The 23,238-nt window shown below is 42.5% G+C and overlaps 1 protein-coding gene across 5 annotated transcripts in view; it reads left to right on the forward strand.

Moving 5' to 3' along the window:
* Positions 1–23,238, forward strand: part of TSHZ2 (teashirt zinc finger homeobox 2) — a 566,094-nt gene that overhangs the window by 225,008 nt on the left and 317,848 nt on the right. For 3 of the 5 annotated variants that reach the window (XM_083618456.1, XM_083618454.1, XM_083618453.1), the window contains exon 1: positions 4,260–4,880. Coding sequence is in view for 3 of the 5 variants with exons in the window: in XM_083618453.1 (XP_083474579.1) it covers positions 4,841–4,880 (40 nt within the window). In the remaining 2 variants the exon portion in view is untranslated. Of the gene's footprint in view, positions 1–3,212; positions 4,881–23,238 lie in introns of those variants that run through there. The other 2 variants (XM_083618451.1, XM_083618452.1) reach the window with 2 other exon arrangements.

A 23,238-nucleotide genomic window follows, 5' to 3' on the forward strand; every position in this document is an offset into this window, starting at 1 on the left:
ATGATAGCGTTGATTTTGGGGGTGTCCTGGTTTTTACTTTTTGAAATATAGTAACCCTACAGTATGAGGTGACCTGTCCTGCACCTGATTTCTCCTTTGTGCAGTCAGACTGGTTTACTATTTTTACTGAGATGGGGCAACTTTTGCTACACACTTCCAAGAGAATTCTGGGCAAGTAACAGCACATCAGGTGACCATTTCAGCATGTGGTCATCATCTTTAATGGACATTCAGCAGTCAGCTAGCACTGATTCTTTTATTCTTCAGTGGCCACAGAGGCACTGGACTCTGCAAAGGACACAACTTCTTAACGGTAGTTAACAACTTTGAATCAGACTTTCTGGTGTGTGAGATGGCTCTCGGATGCATCAAATGTTTTCCAAGGTGTGGATCAAATTTCCTTTCTTCACCCCGATGTTTTCTCAGAACTTCCACAAGAATAGATGCTGGATCTTTGTATCTGACAGGCACGTTTGAAGAAGAAAAAAGAAGCACCTCAAAAGCCTGCTCTCCGCCCAAGTTAATCTCACTACCTTCTTCCTCCTCAACCATCCTCCATTCCAAGAGAAACCCAACTCTGGACTGTCTGCCCTACTGTTGGAGCTTCTGAAGCTATTGTTCCTGCAGTGAGACCTGATGCTGCTACCACGCTATGACCCTGCTAGAATCCGAGAAATGAAAGGGGCACATAGGCAGTCTAGTTCAATCTCCTGTTCATGTGGGAATCCTTCCTCTATGGCATCTTTGATAGGAGGGCTAGAAAGCCTCAGCTTTAAAGCCTCAAAGTGACTGTCCTACTGTCAAGCACCTCATACCATCAGGAAGTTATTTCTGGTGTTTGGTCAAAATCTCCTTCCGTCTAATTTGAACCCATTGTTTCATCAAGAGTGACAGAAATTTGCTCCATTATCTTATGCGACAAGTGCTTCAAACAGCCTTTCCTCCCCCCACCTCAACTGATGGTACCCTAATCCTTCAATCTCTTCCATCTTTATCACCTGCCTCCTGGACATGTTTTAGTATTTTAATATCCTTAAATGGTGGTACCCAGAACTGAACACACACTCCTCAATGTAAAGTCTGACCAAAGCCGAAAAATGAGGGACCATCTTATAAGCTCCTGTAGATGTAGCCTTCAATTGCATTAGCCTTTTTAATGCTGCATCACACTGCCAGATCCTCCATTGTCTCTCGAGACAGACGGATGCCAATCTACACTGCTGAATGATCAGTTTGGCAGGGCCCGCACCAGTTGCCTCTGCTTCCAAAGGGAAAGTGATGGAAGAATCAGGGCCTTTTTGGTGATGGCACCTCAGCTGTGGAAAGTTTTCTCCATGGATGCTCACCTGCTTTATTTGGGGGGGGCGGGTTCCAATGACTATAATTTTATTATCCCATTATTTTAATATCCTTTGCATATGGTTGTGCTGGCTGAAGCTGGTGGGCATTGTAGTTCAAATCATCTAGACAGTTGGTAAAGGCTGTAATAATAATAATAATAATAATAATAATAATAATAATAATAATAATTTATACCCCGCCCATCTGGCTGGGTTTTCCCAGCCATTCTGGGTGGCTCCCAAGAGAATATTCTAATGGAACATTTGCTTGTCTTCATTTTACACTCCCTGCTTCTTTTATCATGAGACTTGTCTTGATTTTTAAAACATTGTTTAACCCCTTGATAATGTCTATGCCCCCTTGATAATTTCTAGGGAGAAATTAATGCTTTATACTGAAGTATACCTTGTGAATGTGAGCTTAATCTGTAATGTAACAGGTTTTCCAAGTCTGTTTTGATGCCATGTGGGTGACTGCATACAAGACCTAACATCTGTAGATGCATCTGTCCTAGAAAGCAACATTTTATGTTTCATTATTGGTTTTTTTAATCAATAACATTTGCAATTTATTTATTTGTTTTTTTTATTAAAAAATCTTGATAAAAGGTGAGATGAAATCTTTGCTTTAAATAATGAAAAATAAAATACAAGATCCAAAGCTCACCCAAATGGCACTGGAAAGAAACAAGATTTCTCGTCAAAGCTTTTGTCCAAAGGGATCCCCATGAACTCAGTTTGACAACTACATTCCACACCCTGCTCATAATTGCAATGGAGGTTCTAGTTTGGGGTGGTAGAATCTCACATTCCCATTGACAAAATAACTGTGGACTGAATACAGGGGAAAACAGAGTATCATGCAAAAGAAGCATTGTCTTGAGAAAAAATGTCAAGGGCTCCAGTAACATAAACGGAGACTGGTTTCTTTGGCAGAGAATTGGTAAGGCTTTCTTTTGTCTATAGCTCTTGTTAGATGCATCTTTGACTGTTATTTATGGGGGGGGGGATTACTCCCAGAAAACAATTGTGCTGCTGAAAGTGGTATGATGCACAAAAGCTTTAGCACTTGGTCCTGGACCACTGAATAATTATTGCACATTTGTGGATATTTAAATCTTTTGCACACCAAAAGATAATGACCCCATCTCATTGTACAGAGAAGCTGATGTGGAGATTCTGGTGAATCAATGGCTGATGGTGGCACGAGACAGCCGCGATTCTTCACTGATCTAAGACCAGCCTTGCTTGATCCACTCCACCAAACGGCCTCTCCCAGCTACCTCAGACACCTCACTGCTTTTTGCTTTTTTTCTCTCCATCCTCTTCTGTTCTCCATTAATGCAGCTGAATGTACAATCACATCCAAAACTGCCGCTCCTCCAGATGTTTCCAATATATCTGGATCACTCTCCGATAAGTGGGACTGTAATGTTACTTCCTCCTTCGGGCCACTTCACACAAGATGATTTCCTTCACGGTTATCACTTCCAGGTGGCTAAGCTGCATGTATGCCATATCGTGTGGCGGACAAACACGTGTGCACTGAGATTTGGTGTATGCAGAGCAGGAAGCTGTGACGGGCAGGAGGCTCCCACCAGATGTGTACACTTGTCCAAATGCACGTTGTGGCGTCCACACATTTTGTTTCTTCTCCTTCCTACGCCAAAGCGATGCTCTTGGAGGGAAAGCCTCAAGGATCGTGTTGCCCTTGTTTCACCCTCTTTCTTTCTGCCTCCTTCTCCTCCTCCTCCCACTCACCTCTCCATAGCCTCCTCCACTTCGAGGGGTTTTCTCTCATTGCCTACCAGCTGCAAGCAGCTACAGCCTTCATCTGGCTATCGCCGCCAAACACCTGGGCAAAACAGAGGAAAAGGAAATAAAGGAAACTTCATACAGTTTGTTCCAGAGGCAACCCAACACCTCCTGGGTGTCTTTCTCTGATGGTGAGAACTTGTCAGCAATCTATTTTCAAAAGTGTGGGAAAGAGAGAACTTTATCATGTACCATCCTCCCAACTGTGTGTGTGAAAGAAAGGGAATCAGATAGAAGGGTGTGTGTATTTTTTTTTTGTTTTTAAACCCTTTCTAATATTCAGGATGGTGTATCTGAGAGCAGGGGTATAGATATCTCAGGCAATCCTTGGCAAGGGTGAGGCACTCTGAACATGCTCAGATGCACTGTCCACTTCACCTGATCAGCTGCTTGTCAAGGCTGGATCCTGCATGGAATAGATCTTCCAGTGCCCTGATTGGGATGGGGGGGAGGTTGTCACAATTTGGTCCAGTTTCCTGCAGTGATGGGAAAGGGGGGCTAGCCAGGAGAGGATCATATTATGGGGGTGAGGGTGAGGAGAGAGGTGAGTTGAGTACACAAACAGGTTGGCACTGGAGGAGGAGCGATTGCTTGAATAAGGTGGTCTCTTTCGCTCCTTCCGTCCCCCTCCCGCCGAAGTGCCTGTGATCAGCAAAGCCCTGTCTCTTTAATAAACTGACTGCCTTCTGTCTGCTCGGAGTAAATTTCATCCTGTCATCAGGTCGCGGAGGAGGAGTTTGTTAATGTACAGTTTGCTCAGTGGATCGATGTTCGCTGGCATCGCCTCGCCCTGCCTGTGCTTGTGCCTCTCTGTGTGTGTGTGTGGATGTGCGTGTGTGGATGTGTGTGGTTGTGCGTGTGGATGTGTGTGGATGTGTGTGAACACCAGATTTCCTCCCATCCAAAGCTTCTCTGTCCTCTTCCATATCACTCACAACCTGGCATCTGACAGCAACAAACCTGCAGTTTTCTCAGCCAACACTCACCAATCCGCCATATAGATCTACGCGAAGGAGGCGACGAGGAAAAGGGGGGAGGGAGAGAGAAATAAGAGAGAAAGAGGGGGGTGAGAGGGAAAGAGAGGAAATAGGGGGGAAAACAACCGCCTGAGCTGCTTTTTTAAAAAAAATATTTTGCATATCTATATTTTGCTATTTATTGATCACTTTTCAAAAAACAAAAATAAAATAAATCCCGGCACCTTTTTTTTTTCTTTTTTGCATTTGATGTTCCTGGATGTTTGCATCAAAGCAAGTCTTGCAACAGTTCAAACAAGACCAAAAAAGAGAGAGATATAGAAAAGCAGCCGCTCCCCACCCCCACCCCATCCCGGTTTCCCTTTCCTTTTTAAAATTAAATCCTAAGAATCAGAATCCGAACAGGTTGATCTCGTCAGAGAAGTGCCAAAGAAGAGAGACGGGTGCTTAGTGCTGCCGGCGGTGGGTCGCTGAGGAGGCAAAGCGCGGAGGGGAGGAAAGGAAGAGAGAGGGAGAGAGAGAGAGAGAGAGAGAGAGAGAGAGAGAGAGAGAGAGAGAGAGGGAGGGAGGGGAAGGGAGAGGGAAAAAAACACAGACACACGCACACACACAGAAAGAGAGAGAGAGAGAGAGACAGAAAACAAGCCCCGCGAGCTTCCAAGGCTCCTCGGATCTGGAAAGAGAAGTGAGATTGGAGAAAGTACAGCGATGCCAAGGAGGAAACAGCAGGCACCCAAACGGGCAGCAGGTAAGGAGCCAACCCACTCGCCGCAGCCTTCTCGGCGTCTCCCGAAGACCTTTAAGCCCTCCCCTCCTCCCCCACAGTTTATTGTAGGGACGCGCTTGGAGAGATTTTGTCTTTGCAATTTTTTAAAAAGGGGAAGAAAAAAACTCCATCATTTTTATTTCAACCTTTCCCTCTCTGTTTCTCTCTCTCCTCTCCCCCCCCCCCCATCCTTTGCAACTTGGACGCTATTGAATCAGCCTCTCTGGAAGCCGACTAGTTTTTCGCACCAACCGGTGCTTATTTTTATTTATTTTTTCAGGGCGGATGGGGAGGTGCGGAGGGGGGGAGATGACCGCTTTTCCGCCTCGTCCCGACGCTGCTCGGGTCCTGTCTCCCTCTTAAACTTTCCCCCCCAACTTTCTTCCACATGGTTTCTCACCTCTCTTCCCCTCCTCTCTCCCCTCCCCAACCCCCTCGAATCCCCTTTGATCATCTTCGCGTTGCATCCCTGCTATGGGGTTTGCAACGAGGAGCTCTTGGGTTTTTAATATATAGATATTATTTTGTACTGCAGTTTGCATGCCTCTAGAGGAGTAATGTTTTGCTTTTTTTAAATAATAATAATAATAATAATCACCATTTCCATAGCGTCGTTCCTCGTTCAGTTCTTTCTCTTTCTCCCTCTGAAATAGCGGCGGCGGGGGCGGGGGCTGCTGTCTGTCTCTGTTGATGAACCCGCTGGTTGAAGTTCAAGCCTTTGATCATCAGTGGCGAAAGAAAGCGTGCGGGGGGGGGGGGAGAGAAGAAACTGCAACAGGAAATAAAACGAACGTTCTGACGGTTAAGGAGGCAGCCCCTTAGATTCCAATCAAATTAATCTTTCGGACTCCTTTCGCTTGCACGCTGCTATTCAAGTTGAAATGCAACTGTTTCTAGCCTGCATGATGGGGGGGGGGTGTCAGATGCTCCGGGTTTTTTTGGGGTTTTTTTAGGGCTTTTCCGGCGGCTCCAGCAGTTTGCAACTTTTTGGGACGGTGTTCTGCTTCGGTTGCAAATGGGGAGGAAAGAGAGGCTAGGAAAAGTTGAGCCCAGTAAGGAACGGGGGAGTAGAGAGGCCTGCACAACGTTAACGTGGATTTTAGGTGTGTGCATGTATTTTAATGTAAGGTTGGTTAATGGAGAGAGACAGAGACAGAGAGAATAGTTTGCTAGGATGTTTGTTTCTGGGTAGCGCAGCTGGGAAGTTCATTTTTTCTGCCACCAGACCCACCCACTGAAAAAATCAGGTTTCCAGATGATTGCCAACTTTGATTTGACATTTGATTGATCACCTGTCATCTTGCTGCCTTTGATCTATTCATTCTTGATACATATCAATAAATCACTCACTATGGTAACCTGAGTGCCAGTGACGCAAGTCTTGCCCTCTAGAATCTCTTAGCCAGACATTCACAATTATTATCTTGTTTGGCTTTAATGTGGGTGGGATTTGTCTTCTTCTTCTTTGTGTTCACTTAGATTAGAGCTGTACAGTGAAGCTAAGTTGTTGCTGTGTTGTTGTTGTGTTTTTTAAAAAACCCTCTCCAAACCCCCCCTCTGCCAGGAGATCATCAGATAACACTTTGCATTTCCATTAGACACTGGATAATTTAGCTTTGAAATGTGGGAAAGTTTCAGGATAGGCATTTGAGTAAATCTTGCGCAGTACTGCTTGAGGACTATTCAAATGTGAAAATTAATCTCGGAGGGGAGAATGGGTTTGACAAACTTTTACAAACTTGACCCAGTTCAAGCTTCGGCAATCCGCCCCCCCCCCACATTCTCCCTAATATATGTCTATAAATTAGAAATTATAATTGCAATCCAAAGGTTAGTTACGATTATTTCATACAAAAGGGGTTTAGGTGACTACAATCAAAAGGCATAATTGAGACAATTCTTTGGAGAGTCTTATATGGGGGTTATTTTTCACTCTGCTGAGAGACGTTTAGGACAGCAGTAACAGTATTGCCACATGGTTATCGCTGCACTCATTTGCCAAAAATAAAGAAACCAATCTTTCCTTGTTAGCGGTACAAGTTTAGATTTTCCATATGAATACAGGCCCTATGTGCTACGATTCTGCTTCTTTATAAACTAAGACTCCAACGTCTCTTGAAAGCGTTTCTGTTGCCATTGTGGGTGCTGGCAGCCCTGATCCGCCATGTACACATTCCTTGATTTTCCTTTTCGTCGGACTTTTGAACACTCCTTCTTCCTGAAGTGTGCTGGAATTTAAGAGGTTAGGGATGCCGGAAAAGGTAGGTTTGTGTGCCACCTGGAAATAATGTCATACAATAGGCATCTTATGCATGATAACAGCCTCCTTGTTAATTACACTGGTATCATCCTTGGTCCTCAGCCAAGATGCCACTCCCCTGAAAAGAACTTTGGAACTTTTTTTTTTTTTGGTAGAGGTTTTCAAACTGCTGGGTGACAGTTTGAATAACTTGGGCCCATGATATCCCATAATTATGTTGTGAAATTATGTGCTTGGCTTTCAGAAGTTATTGCCCCCTGTTTAATATTTGTTTCAAGTTATGAGGGGGCTGATTCTTTAAGGTTACATTTAACATAGCAAATAGAGAGCAAGTTTCTACTGTTTCAGAGCAAGTCCTGAGTTTACACGGTGTCTTTAAAACACCATGCAACATTGTTACGTTTGTTTTAATTTCCCTTGCTCTAGTATACAGATTCTGTTTCATAAATTGAAGGAGGTCTTAGAGGTCCAGGAGCTACAACATGGCCTTAGGCAGAATGAGGAAGGTGTGGAGGAAGCAATTGATTACCCAGATGTTTGGCACAACAAGTATTCTCTTTCGCCTTCTTCTAAATGCAAGCTTTGTCATTCTTTAAAACAAACAAACAAATAATCCGCATGCTCAAGGAGGGACATTGGATTATGACATTGGATTATGCTTCGGGAAAAGTTTGCAACTTTTTAGGTAGCTGGTCTCTAAGGGGAAGGAAGGTATTAAGGTATTAGGATCCTGCACATAGCTGCTTTGGCCATTGCTTGAAATTATATCCTATGCACAACTGTAAATAATTGCGTCCCAGCACTGACTTTGAAAGCAGGTTTCTCATTTGATTAATGAACGACGTAAAGGTTAGAGAGAACAAGCAAGTGAATCAGCAGGGATGTCCCGCTGCTTGATGAAAATCTACCTACATGGCAATTTCCACCCCTCCACCCCCCCCCTATAATTAATGTTAAGCCCCGAGATCCTTATATTGTATGTTACAGAATGCTGCAATGAAGCTGGTGGTGTAAGTGAATAAGTAGGGGCTATTTGGGCTTGATGATGGCATATTTTGTCCTTAACTCTTTTTTTGTTGTTTAAATCGTACTTTGAGTCAGGAAAACAGCGATGTCAAACACATATGTTCCCCTTGACTCATTTCTCAACAGCACTGTTCTCCCCCCGCTTCCCCAACTATTGTCTGCATAATTCTTTGAGCAGATGTTTGAATATTTTTAGGTCAGTGGCTGACATTACATCATACATTTATTTGTAATGATATATTACATGTGCATTGTTATCTTGCATCCCTAAAGAGCCCAAGGTGCTTTGCAGACTGTCGGTCCGATTCCCTTCTTCTCCCCTGGTTGAGAGACGGGAGGAATTCTCCTGTAGCCAATGGGATTACATCGTGGTGAGAAAGATGAGCATTAGGCCGAGAATGTTGTTTCTGAATTATAAAAAATGCAGCTGTCTCTGGGGAGCAGCCATTGCATGACCCAACACAATTGAGGGGAGAGGAAAAGCTAGGACTAAGACTGAATTGATATGTTAATTCCATTTTTATTTCTCTATATCGGAAATAGCTTTCATACCCAATTGCACAGGATTAAGCCCTCCTCTCCTCCTACAGCTTGTCAAGATGTTCATATTTTATATTACAAATTGTGAATTTGCTGCGTATTGCTGGGGAATGTAAAATCTGAACTTAGCACTTTTCTTTTTCTCCCCTTTTGGTTCTCTTTCCTGTCTCTGCTGGGCCCTGATAGGTTGCCTGTTTAAGAAGCAAAAAGCTCAAAAGTACAACACAGGGAGCAACCAGCTGCATTTACTTTGTTTACCAGAGCTAGAAATGAATAATGCAGATTTTGTTTTCATGAAAGTCCTTGTGTGGCAGTAAACATAAGACTATTAGCAATCATTACTTAAAAGTTGCAATTTGCACCTTAATAGTACCAGTTATTTAAATAGCGAACAACCGTTTCAGACGTAGCAATCCACCTTCTTCTGGGTTAGACTAGCAAGGTCTTTGGTCTCATATATGGCATAGTAAGAGATGTGTGTTATGCATATAATCATGATCAAAGGCTTTGCATTTATGCAATGTTACTACTCGCCTCATTATCAGAAAGACAATAATACTGGGTACCAAGCAAAATAGGCCTGAATTGTACTATAAAATAAAAATGCATTGTCTTCCTTGCATTCTGCCCCGGGAGAAGAAGTACACATCAAAGACACCAAAAAGACTCTTGCTTCAAAACTCTTCAAGTTCATATCCTTATATCACAACACAGACGGATTTCATGAAAGCAATTTGGGTTCAAAAAGGAGGAGAGATATTTAACTTCTTAAGCGGAATAAAATGGCCCCATTCTTGGCTCAAAGCCCACCCACCCATTTGATACCATCAAATGGGCTGGCCGGCCCAAGAGGCAAGGTGAGGTGAGCACCTCAGGCAGCAGGGTCTACCAGCAGATCCCAGTGTCAAACTTTCTTTCTTCCCTCCCTTCTTCCTCATGTAGATCTTCCCTGATCCCTTTCTTCTTTGGTGGAGACCAAGGCCATCTTGGCATCTGTCTCCAGTGCCCAAAATGTCTTGGGATGGCCTCAATCTGGATTGCATTTGGGGATCAGGCAAATGCACCAATCCATTTCTGGTTGTGGATTGGGCTCGTGGCACCACACCTGAAATGTGTGAGATGGGTGGCAACAATTGCACCACACAGCTTTAACTGACATGGGATGGAAGTCTCCTGGCCACTTGGCAGCACAATGATCTAACATGCAACCAATTTGCCATCTGGATAGATTATTACTTGGGACACGATTTCCACTGCCCTTTATATATCCATTTCATTTTATGAATCAGAACGGAGCACCATATCAGCTCATAAGAATATGGTATTTGGATTGCTATTTTTGTTGTCGAAATGGACAACTCACTTCTCTTAATAGCTGGCTGCAATTTAGAGTTTCCTCCCAATTTCTGTGGCACGTTTCATTGTGCATAAGGAGCATTGCAGTTTTTACCTTCCTTATTTTCAATGTAACTGGGTGAAGATTAGGCTGAGAAAATAGCTTGCCCAGGCTGCTGGAAGAGCTTCATAAATGATCAGGAATTTCATCCCGGTCCTCACCTGTAGGCAGCCTACACTTTCCTTGTAGGACACCTTATTTCTTTGCTTTGTGCTTCCTCCTTAAATCTCAAATGCCCACATGTGGTAAAGAATACGTTAACCATTTCCTTTTTTGATCCAGGGATTTTGGGGACCTTTGATGAAGGGTGCTTCTAGTGGTCCTCCCTAACCTGGAAGCAAAACACACTCATAAATTTCTCATGATGTTTCTGACTTTCTATGCTCCTCCATGATACTGAATGAGAATGGGCAGTGGGCCTTTTGGAAATATTGGTGCCCAGGCAGCTGGTCTAACCTAAGCTCAAGCATTTACTTTCCCATTATCTAGTCTGTTGCACTAAAAACAACAGTCTTGCTGTTGGGCCTTACATACAGGAAATGTTGCCCTGAGTTCTCCTGTGCCTCAGAATAACATCCCATACATAGGGGGGGGGGGGAGGTTTCCAAAAAATGTACTGGTTTTCTCTTATAACACACAGACAAAAACACAAAAGAAAAACAGTACATTTGACACAACATAAAAACTTAACAACAATAAAAACACACAAAATAAAAGAAGAATTTTTTCTTCTTGTTCCCTGGTGTATTTACATTGCTAAAAGACTTCCTCGACAACCTCCAATCTGAATTTCATCATATCACATATTTAGCAGTTCCCAGTTACATCCCATACACATGAAGTGGTTGGTAGCTCACAAAAACTTATTAGGATTTCACAGAAGTCTTTGCTCCCCCCCTCCATAGCTTTGTCCAACCCCCATTCAGATGAAACATTTACTAGTTTGCTGGGAGAGACGTCTAGTGGTCTTACCTCTCTGCTTCACACCCCGGTGAAAACACAGCTCCAAAAATATATATTCCAAACCAGGGCATGTGTGTATGTTTGGTTTTTTGCAAGTGACGCTCAGGGCCCAGGTCAGGAGTTGCCATGTTTGGGCATCTGCCAAGAGCTCTCCATTCTAGCAGGCAGCCCACAGAAAAGCATCCGCTGGATCTGCTGCGATAAAGAGAGAGACTCATCGAAGGTGGGGAGAGCATCTTGTCCAAACTTTCCTTCCTGCCCAGAAAAAAATTCCAGGAGCTGGCACTCTGTCCAGTAAAGGCTTCCAACCAGAATGTGATATTCATTATCCTCTAATAAATTTTCAGTTTTTCAAAACTGCTTAGATATTACGTGTGGGTGGACCCCCAAAACTTTTTTTTTAAAAAATTCAGTGCAAACTTGAAAACATTTTCTCCTTTCCCTGATTTATTTATTTTTTTTGTCCAAGACATAATCTTTCTTGATTTTATTTTTGGAAAAATACGGTGTCTGGTTTTCTTTCAGGTGTGGCCGCAGAAATATTCAACTTCAGTCGATGAAGTGCTGATGTTCAGTATCAGACAGACATAGAATAGAAATTGCATTAAGCTGTTGTGCAGACTTTAAGAGTTCAGATGTTAACCATAAAAAAATGTTAATTTGTGGCAGGAATCTAATCTGGTTATTTTAGTGGCTGAGACATTGGTTGCCAATGCAGAATATAGTCTTCATTTAGACTCTTTCGGATTGTATTGCAGACAGGGGAGCGTTGTGTAGGCAGCGCAGCACACGAAGTTTCTTTTCATAAAGCCTGGCTATGAAAATACCCCTTTGTTAATTTTATTAAGGCATCTTTCTTTCTGAAATTAAAGACATTTGTAAAGTTTTTACTTCCAGAACATGCTCGCACAAGCAGCAGGATGGTTTAGGGAGCCTGATAACTTGAGCCAGCTGGAAACATGTTTGATTCACAGCAGAAGATTTTAGTTTCATTCATTCAACAAATTGGAATGATTGATTTTTGCATTGTGTGTGTGAGAGAGAGAGAGAGGGAAAGAAAGAAAGAAAGAAAGAAAGAAAGAAAGAAAGAAAGAAAGAAAGAAAGAAAGAAAGAATTTTGTGGGCTTGTTGGTCCAACCCAACAGACCGTATTCTTATGGACTGCATCCCGTTTCTACAAATGCTTACTCTGAAGTGACTGCTGCTGAATTCAGTGAGGGTTTATGCCTGAGCAAGGCTGTGTGCAAAGATTGCTGCTTTAGGCAGCAGTCCTACATCCACTGGGCATAAACTCCATAGAACTTAATGGGTTTTACTTCTGAGTAGATTTGCAGAGGAGTGCACTGTTAGTTTCGTTCCAAGGCCTGGCACTGAAAGTACAGTGAGATTAGGCTCTTAATCTGAAAAATAAAAGGATATTGTTAAGGTTATGGCATGAGTTATTTTTTGCCCTTAGCCTTCCTGTAGAACTTCCCTGCGGAGTCTTTGGAGAGGTCTGGTTTTCTTTACTGTAGTCACTTTATAGTCCTATAACAGTGTTTCCAAATCAATGGCATTATTATTGCTATTGTGCTTCCTGTCAATTACAAATGGTGCTCTGAAGTGCTTTCTACATTCTCTTTGTAACAAACTGGAAATTAAATGTGTGTGTGTGTGTGTGTGTGTGTGTGTTCAGTGGGGCAAACTACAGTACAGCCTTTAAAATGTCCCTTAAAATGAGCAGGGGACCTGGGATTGCAGCAGGAGTTTACAAAGCCAGAAGACCTGTGAATACTATGAACATCAGATTCGCCCCACAATACATGACATATGCTCAAAGTGTCATTTAGGTTTAGAAACTGAAATAGTTTTTCCTCCTTACTAGGATAACCTCTGATGCAAGGCGCTTGCTATTTTGCCTCTTTTAAAGCCATTTTTTAAACCGGATGCTTAATGCAGCCTATTGCGAGCTAGGCATACCTTCATGCTGAAAAGCAACTAGGGAATGGTGTCTTTGTAAGATTTCTTGGGGAAATGGGTCACAGACGAGCACGGTTCCCCATTAGATTTACACATTCCCTTTGGCAACTGTTGTTGATAGTCACTTATTTTTTTAAGAGAGGGATTTAAAAATAGTTGAAAATACTAGAATCAGGAGCTAAAGGTTTAGAATGGAAAAGGGGAGATGTTCTTTATTTCTGAAGAAGCACAGTTTTACCATCAGGAAGAAAAAGGCCTAACATTATCTACAAAAAAAAGTAATAAGCTCTGGAGCAGGGGGCGGGGGAGGGAAATACATTGTTTATGATCTATGGCCTGCAGTAATACTGTTTAATGGTCTCCAAGAAATCTGGCCAAGGCGAAACCGAATCTCCTTTAGGAATATCTAAATGTAAATAAATGTGCATATGTGCATCTCCATGCTCTCAGTTCCCACACGTACATTCCTCCACATCCATACCCAGGCGCAAATAAAAAGGTTATAGAAAAACAAGGCACTGAGAGTTTTGCTGATATGAAGTCTTCCAAACTGCTAGAGAGAGAGAGAATTTTTACATGCTCAAAGCTGTTTGAAACAGTCATTTTGTTAAAAATTGATTCCAAAATTTAAATAAATGTGCATTTATGTGGGTCTCCATTCTCAGTCCTGCCCACACATGCATTGTTTTAAGCAACCCATCGGGAGGCTATAGAGAAATGTGACCCTCACAATCTTGCTGATAGGAAGATTTAGTTTTCCAAATTGCAGAAGACGGAATAAATCTTTATATGCTCTGGGCCACTTGAGACAGTTGTTTTGTTAAAGAACAAAAGAGCCCCCAACTTATCGTGGGGGGGGGGGAATATTAAGTCCCAACATAACAAAAAACTTAGCATGCTTGTGCTGGTGGTATAAATTGTAGGGAAGGCAAAAAGCAAGCTGCTTCCATCGGTTTGCTCTGCTTTGGCTGCTGTTCGCCAAGTGCAGATGTTCAGTTCCAATTGATTCCATCACCCGTTTTCAGGTGCTGCTACGAAGTTCATTTTGATGAAATTTTCTATTAGGAGCAATTAAATTCAAACATATTAATAGCCAGGAGCTGTGCTGTAATGCTTATGCGTTTGTGGCAAATGCATTCTCTTCCTTTTAAGCTCTTTGTGATAATAAACATAATATTGTTCAACTTTATTGGGGGAGAGAGAGAAAATTCCGAGGGAAAAGTTGCCGCATTAGTGCTGCATTTTTATTGTATTAATGTAAATGAGATGCCGTCTTTGCTCTTTCATCTCTGCATATTGTATCTATTATTTCTCTATCTTGCTCTTTGCTGGGTAAGTGCCTATATTCTCCTCCTTGCATTCAGCATAAAACTGCTATCATCTAATGATACCCTACCTCATTAAAGTTGTTCATGATGCAAAGGGGAGTGTGATAGGCACCATCTTCTCTACCTTAAATGGTTATGGAAAAGCAGAGCCATCGAACGTGTGAAAATAGCGTGATCCATCTTGAATAACCATTAAAATTGGGCATGTCAGAAAAAGAACAACAGCAGCGACAGAAACTTTTTTTTTTACTGGGGAAGAACAGATCCATAGCCCCAGGTGGCAAATATGTGAAGCAATAAGGGTTTTAAGAAGCTTTTGGTTCCTCCTCTATCACTCTCAGAAGACTACTTTAATTGAAAAACCTGTTGTGCCTGGTTTTCTGTATGTATACGAGGAAAAGCCCAGTTTTCCTAAAAGATTTGTATTTTGGCTTACCATAATAGTTAATTTTTTTAACAACCTCCCAACTCTTGTTTTCTCTCCTTTAAACATCAAATCAAGATGTAGCTGATCTTAACTTGTAAAGAATTCTGTTGCTTGTAAAGAATTCTAACTTGTAAAGAATTCTATTGCTATTATAACTTTAAAAAAATACTATTAAATATTCCCAAGGTGTCACTCCTACATACAATATTTGGCCTGTTTCTGTAAGAATTCCGGTACAATCTGCCCTGGAAAAGGATGCACCATGCTGTTTGCTATTTTAATGAAAATAATTATATCCATCAAAATCTACTGTGCGATTTCAGCTAACCGTGTTTAGGAAAGAAAAAAGGGTGGAATCAAAGGCATTGGAATGCAGAAGTTAAAAGCCTGTGTATTTCTCTGGTCTTTTCCGCTGATACTACTGAGAGGTCCTTCTGTGCAGTGGTGAGAAGTAGTTTGGTTTATGAGATGGCATAATGATGCACATCTTGCAACACCATCATTCTCTTAAATCCCCTTCAAAGATTGCCAGATCTGTAATTCTATGTGTACACAGGTGATCATCTCATTTTGTTCCAGACGGTAAGTGACTTTTTCTAGGAAAAGAGCCGGATCTCTTAAAGCATGTCAATTTAGGGGCAGGAAAGAGACAAACAAAGGATGCCAGCTAGAGATGTGTGCCAAACTCTTCATCCTGCAGTTTGAACTGCAATATTGATAAACCTGGCCAAAGCAGCCATGAAGTAACCAGTGGGGAAGAAATAGTAGTTATGAGTGATAGGAGCCCTCTTATGTCCTTTAAAATGGAGAAAGGTAGGATACAGACTAAGTAGTCTGGAGCCGCCACAGAAGCTTGTATAAATCTGCCTGGAGAAGTTGCATGCTTTGATAGGAGTAAAGGTAAAGGGATCCCTGACCGTTAGGTCCAGTCGTGGCCGACTCTGGGGTTGCGGCGCTCATCTCGCTTTACTGGCCAAGGGAGCCGGCGTACAGCTTCCTGTGGCCAGCATGACTAAGCCACTTCTGGCGAACCAGAGCAGCGCACGGAAACGCTGTTTACCTTCCCGCCAGAGCGGTACCTATTTATCTACTTGCACTTTGACGTGCTTTTGAACTGCTAGGTTGGCAGGAGCAGGGACTGAGCAACGGGAGCTCACCCCGTCGCGGGGATTCAAACCGCCAACATTCTGATCAGCAAGTCCTAGGCTCAGTTGTTTAACCCACACCGCCATCCACATCCTGCATTGATAGGAAGGGGTCTACAAATGTGGCGCTTAGGCATTCGCTGTTTCAACATTGCTGAGGCATCTGTCTTAGCTATTTACTTATTTAAGCAGTTGAATTTGGTGGATATGCACTGTTACTTCAGCTTCCTTGATGGGAAAATTAGCACCACAATCCTATAGATGTCCTTTCAGAAGTAAGCCCCATTGAGGTCAATGGGACTTACTCCCACCTAAAACAAAGTAGCATGTTCTATCTTTGGAGATTCATTATGTAATAATAATAAGCAACGGACAGAATAGAATGATGGTGGCTCTTTTGGCACCAGAAGTGCAAAGAAGATGTTTCATTATTTAAGCTGGATAATTACGGGATTGTTAGGAAGCAATGGGTTTATCTGTATGGGCATGCATTTCATTTAGTAATTTCCATATACAACCTTGTATTACCACCATGCATTCTTAGATACATCTAAAACAAATCATGCAGATATTGTATATTATTTAAAAATGTATAAATTCAGCACACTACTTACATGCAATTCGTTCATACATTCACCCATATGTTTTGTGCATGCATACATGTATTTTCAAGGCAGTTGGGCTGATTATTCTGCAGTTTTGATTTTTAAGTTTAAGTGGGGGTGGAATATTTTCCTGAGATAACAGCTTTTGCATTGCTGTTTAGCATCTTTGAATCCCTTGCATATCCAAGGGATTTTGGCAAACTGCTGCTGGTGAGAATGGGCACTTAGTCTAATCTGATATAAGAAAGCTTCCTGGTTATATAAGAGAGTAGATGCCTGGGCGATCATACCCTAAAAGTGATTATATTGTAATGCTACCTAACCAATCAGGTGGGTGAAATGGCAACTGAGACCAAAGTTCATGTAAATGAATAAGTGAGCATTTTTCGCAAGGAATCCTGAAAAATCATCAACAGGTTGAGATGCCTTTCAACACTCCAAGAAACATTTGTGGAAAACCATGAATAGTTTGGCTCAGCCCTAAACGTCAAGGCTATGCCCAGAGTAATGTATCCTTGCAGCATTCTCCAGTGATGATATCACAGTGGCCAACTTTGAAAGGTGCTCCGCAAAGGAAACATAATTAAGTGCTACCCAATATCATGGGACTGACTAACAGTTCATTCGCACAACGTGCTTTTCCCATCACTGGACGATCAGCTTCCCACAACTGCAGGCGGCAATTCCCTCATCTGCACCAAATGCATTTGCATGGGAATTCTCTGTTGCAAGAGTCATCGTGGGGAATTGTTCCATGATGGGGAAAACATACAGGAACACGAAACCTAAAAAAGAGAGCAAAATGTAATTAATGCTGCATTGGCATCACTCTAACAATATTGTCAGCAGATAGCTCAGTAAAAAATGGGACAGCTTAAGGCGCCGGACAAAATACCTCGATCAATTCTAGCAGCATAGTTTCGAGGTTGCACCGCTGAACAATGTGCTAAGCTTTCGCACTGATTTTGTTTTGCTCCCTATTCGAGCCAGGAATGAAGAGCCACCATGATTTGAGCTGCAGGGTATATCAGGGGACCACAAGGAATGATCTCTGCAAATAAAGCACCTAAGAAATAACTGTGACGTTATTAGAATACAGAAACAGTTCACTCTGCACCACCCACTGTAGGCTGCAACTTCCTAACACACGTTATACCTTTGGGGCTACAAGAGGGAGGAAGAACGAGAAAGAGGGAGAGGGGTGGGGAGAGGAGAACGAGGAAAGGACAGACCTGAGAATAAACTTGGACACATGAGTGAATATTTACATCGGGCCCCGTTCTGTAGCTTGGGATTAAAATTGGTTTCCGAGTCTGAAAAACTTCAGATCGATTAGCACAGTGGCTAACCCGGCTCTGAAAGCTGTTCTCTCACCTACAATGCATTGCTTTAGTCTGTTCCTCAACAGGCATCCATGCCCATGCCAAATCTTCTCAGTAAAGCTCAGACTGAGTTATCGGATGCTGCTGTTCTCTCTTTTAAAGATTGCAGAAGAAAGCTTTTGTCTTGCACAGTGTATGTAGGTAGGGTGTCACTTTGTGTCAGCAATGTGGCAAGACACCAGTAGCACAGGCCAGGCTTCTTCACTGCTGGATATGGGAGGGGAAGAAGGATGCTCTTACTGAGTTGCATTTGCCATGACTAGCTTGGAGTGCATCATCGTGCCTGTGGGAGTGCTCTGGATTTCAGCCTGTGTGTCATGGCTCTTCAGCTTGTGTCTGGTCACACAGAAACTCTTTCCCCATCCATCCACATCTATGGCGAAACCAGGACTGTAGTTATAATGGCCTTCAAGCTGTGCTAAACATAAGCAATTCAGATATCTGGAAAACTGGAAATCCGGTAGCTGTTTCCCTCATTCCTCATGTTTATCCTCTTCCGTTCTTGTTCCATAGTGTGAAGGGAGGGGGGGAATATAGCATAAACTCAATCAAAATGCATCATTGTTCAGTATTGCAAATAAAAAACTGCACTTGGCAGATTTCCCCTTAAAGCGCCTCTTAATACGTATTGCCAAAACGTCTAAAGATGTCTCTTACTCATAAGCATTTAATTATTTGTGACACTCAAACTAATATCCAGAGCTGTGGGGGGAAAATAATGGTATTAAATATTTTCTCTTGTCAAATGGTAACAAAACATTGCCTACACGATAAACTCTTCATTATTTTCATGTAATGTATTTCAGATAGATAGATAGGTATATAGATGATGAGATTGAATGAGATTTCTGATGTCCATCTCTGATTCTTGATTTCCGTCCCTTATGTACCAATTTGTTTTTATTTGTTTATTTTAAATGTTTATTATATCCTACCTTACCTTCTGAAAGCGAGCAGCTAAAAGGCCAATAAAAGTTCATACTACAAAGTGGTTGAAACCATAGAAAACATATTTTCTTTTTCTAATAAACAAAGTCTCGTACTATGTACATATATATTGTGAGCTACAGAAGACTAATGCAAACTAAAACGGAAAATGTCTTCTCTGACCATTTTTGTGTGTGGGGGGGGTGAGTGGTGGCAAAATCATGATAAATCATGGGAGGGGGGGGAAAGAAATTCCTCCAAAATTTTGGAAGACGTTCCTTCTTACCTTACAAAGGGGAAAAGGTTTTTCTTTTATCCTTGCGTTTAAAAAATCTTTTTTTAAACAGTGGTGCCAGGTTCTCTCTGCATGTCAACTAGTGGGGAAGACCTTTTGGTCTGCTCAGTCTGCAAACTGTTGATGATAAACTTCAATGCACTTGCTTTTCCTTTTGATTCTTAACTATATTTTTAAAAGTATTGGAACATACATGCCTTCAGTTTCCCTCCTTTCCAACCAACCCCTCTGTGCGGCCCTGGGCACTGGCAACCCACGCTATGTCACTGGATGGCACAGATTATGCATGCAAAGATGATGCTCTACTCTGGGCTACAAGCATTCAGTGCACCACTGCATAGAAGAGCAAGTGTGCGTAAAAGCATATGGATTTAAAATGTCTAATTGTGACACTTGAGGCTTCTTTCAGTGCAAGACAGGAGCTTCAGAACCCAGTGGTACAGGATGGGTTTGTGTGTGTCTGTGTGTGTTTGTCACACAACCAGCTTTACTATGGAGCTGTATGAAGCAGTTGCTTCAGGGAGCAGATCTTATGGAGGCACAATTTTCAGTTTTCTGACCTCTAACTCTGTGTGTTGTTTAAAATACGTCTATCAAAGTGGCTCATCATTTCAACTTTATTTTTTTATTTTTTATTTTTACTTCAGGTACCAACATGTTTAAAACCAGCACTAATTTGAGAAGATTTTGGCAGCGATTTTTCTCTTAACAGATTTGTGACGTAGAGGCTGAAGCCAAGATGCAAAGGGAAGGGCCCAGATGCTATGTGTATGGCAATGGACTTATTTTTTAACCTCCCCTGCCTTCATTTCTACCTTGGGGCAGAGCCACAGCATAGACTTTAAGGACATCCAAAGCACATTTAAAGCACACAGCTTCCCCCCAAAGAATCATGGGAACCATAATTTGTTAAGGAGGAAACTACAGTTCTCAAGTGAGAGGTGGCAGGCAAAAGATATGAATTTTCCCATTTTTCACAACAAAGGTATACCTACCACAATAACCATTGGACCTATTTGTCAGGTTTCTTACCCAGGAGAACCTCCCTCATAAGAAGTGTGCATGCACACGAAAGCTCATACCAAGAACTAACTTAGTTGGTCTTTAAGGTGCTACTGGAAGGAAAAAAATTTTTTTGTTTTGACTATGGCAGACCAACACGGCTACCTATCTGTAACTCCCTCATAAGGTAAAGGTAAAGGGACCCCTGACCATTAGGTCCAGTCGTGACCAACTCTGGGGTTGCGGCACTCATCTCGCTTTATTGGCTGAGGGAGCCAGCGTACAGCTTCCGGGTCATGTGGCAGGCATGACTAAGTCGCTTCTGGTGAACCAGAGCAGCGCACAGAAATGCCGTTTACCTTCCCACTGGAGCGGTACCTATTTATCTACTTGCACTTTGACGTGCTTTCGAACTGCTAGGTTGGCAGGAGCAGGGACTGAGCAACGGGAGCTCACCCTTCTGATCGGCAAGTCCTAGGCTCAGTGGTTTAACCCACAGCACCACCCACGTCCCTTAACCTCCCTCATTGTCTGCACTAAAAATTAAAAAAAAATTCCACGAGTGGAGAGAAAGTGATTTCTGTTTCCCCATCCCAGAACAGTAAATTCTGCCCTTGTAGAAAAATCACAGCACTTATCTTTTTGAACACAGGCAAGCTTCATTTACTCAGAAGCAACAACCATACTTACATCCAACTCTGGCAAAAAATAAATAAATGAACTTTAAATATTCTCTGCACAAACACCCTGGATGAGGGGGAGCTATAGTTGTTTTTAATTTCCCTGTTATCTCCAATAGGGGTGAAAGCCAGCTTTGGTTTTAACAGATCTGATTTGAACCTGAATAACAGATCAAATCAGAATGAAACATTGTGGACCTGAAAGCGGGCTGCTTCAAAATGTTACAGATCAGACACAGACACAAGGTAAATCTTGTGGTCACTGCACATTCCTGGATAATGCAGAGCAAAATGGTCCAGTTGTCTGACTCAAAATAAGACAGCTCCCTAATTTTTTTACATTCTTGAAGGTTGAGGAGAACGTTCTGTAGAGAACATTCATAGGGAGCCGCACTCAGAAGGGACACACATGGATATGTTACGGCAAAGCATACAACAAAATTTTGGATTGAAGCCTGTGATATCATACTAGTTTCTAGATAACATTTCAGCAACATAAGCCCCTGCAGAGCAAGAAAGTAGGTTATTTGGTGCTCTGTGGAGCAGATTGGATCTGAGGTGAGAAGACCACCAATGTGTTTGTATGGCTGTAATACAGTGGCGCAAAGTTTTTACCTCTTCAAATGATTAGTGCTTTTTGAAATACGACACATCCTACAACACTAATATGTGTGCTAAATGTTACAGAACACCCCCCCCCAGTACCTTTCTGAATTACAGCCTCAGATCTGGATTTTGTGACTTTTAACTTCAGTCTCTAATTATAACTAAAGAATGTCTGAAATGCACAGAGGTCTGCAATGCATCTTGGGGGAAAATCTTAAACATGGATAAATAATTTAGTTTGACAGAAACAGATGAGAAGGAACAATTTGGAAGTGAGTTCCATTTAGCATCTTATCTCTTAGAGATGATTTTGACAAGGAAATGTGGGTTGGGTTGGGCTGGGTTCCCCCGTCACTCCAACCCCACTCTGGACCGAGTTGTATTGTTTGACTTAACATTTTGTGTTAATTAATGGAATGTTTGAGTCTGCATTAATTTAAATTAATTTAATTAGACACTTGGGCAACAAAAGGTGCTTTTGTCACTCTTGCAGAAACGGAACCCTAATATGTGTCACTTAAGGCTTTCTGCAGGGTTCAGGGTGGTTTTTGATTGGTTGGGCTGGACTAAGCAGTTCAGAGTCTTTTTGTTGTTCACTCGGATGTTGAAGAGAAGGCGCACCCCTATACAGGTGCATTAGAGACCTGCATAGTTTTGGATTGCAACCAGTGCTATTTTTCTAGAAAAAGAGGTGCCAGAACTGAGTTCCAGTGAGTTCCGGCTGAAAAAAAAGTCCTGATTGCAACCATTATTTCAGTCTGTAGAAGTATAAAGTTATGAGCATTAATCTGCAGAAGCATAAAGTTACGCTATGATCAGAGCTGAATACACAGAAGATTGCTGCCTAATTATTAACTTATTTATTTTTAAAAGGAAAGCCTGTGTTTGAAGTTACTGTATATATTGGTTTAATCGCATCAATTAACTTTTTTTCTTTTTTTCTTTTTACATAAATAAGCTTGTAAGTGTTTGGCCAGCAATGATAGTGTCTGGTCTTTGCCAAGACAGAGCTTACTTGCAAGAGAGCCAATGTGGTGTAGTAGTTAAGAGTCTTTTACTAGGACCTGGGAGACGAGGTCCTATTTGCAAGAGGCTACTCTAGAGGGACGCGGGTGGCGCTGTGGGTAAAACCTCAGTGCCTAGGACTTGCTCATCGTATGGTCAGCGGTTCGAATCCCCGCGGGGGGGTGAGCTCCCATCTTTCGGTCTCAGCTCCTGCCCACCTAGCAGTTTGAAAGCACGTCAAAGTGCAAGTAGAAAAACAGGTACCGCTCTGGCGGGAAGGTAAACAGTGTTTCTGTGGGCTGCTCTGGTTCGCCAGACGCGGCTTAGTTATTCTGGCGACATGACCCGGAAGTGTCTCCGGACAGCGCTGGCCCCCGGCCTCTTAAGTGAGATGGGCGCACAACCCTAGAGTCGGACACGACTGGCCCATACGGGCAGGGGTACCTTTACCTTTACTCTAGAGGTGGCATTGGGAGTGGAGGTTGCCAAGGACGGGGCAGATCTAGCCTCCAAGGGGTCCACTGCAGTTGTTGCTGCCACCCTTGCTCCAGTGTAGAAGCAGCAGGCGATGCATTCCTTGGAGGCTGGATCCTGTGAGTCCTGCTGCCTGAGGCGGTCACCTCACTTTACCTCACGAGTGGGCCGGTCTTGAGTGGGTGGGTGGTTATATACTGGCTCTGCTGTCCTCTGAGGTTCTGAGGTGCACCATAAACTGTGGTCTGTCATGAAGACCTGGGCAGAAAGGGAGGCAAGTGGAGCTGTTTTTGATTTTTCTCCTTCCTGTTGAAGTTAGT

Source organism: Podarcis filfolensis, assembly GCF_964270895.1.
Source record: "Podarcis filfolensis genome assembly, chromosome: 6".
Lineage (NCBI taxonomy): Eukaryota > Metazoa > Chordata > Lepidosauria > Squamata > Lacertidae > Podarcis > Podarcis filfolensis.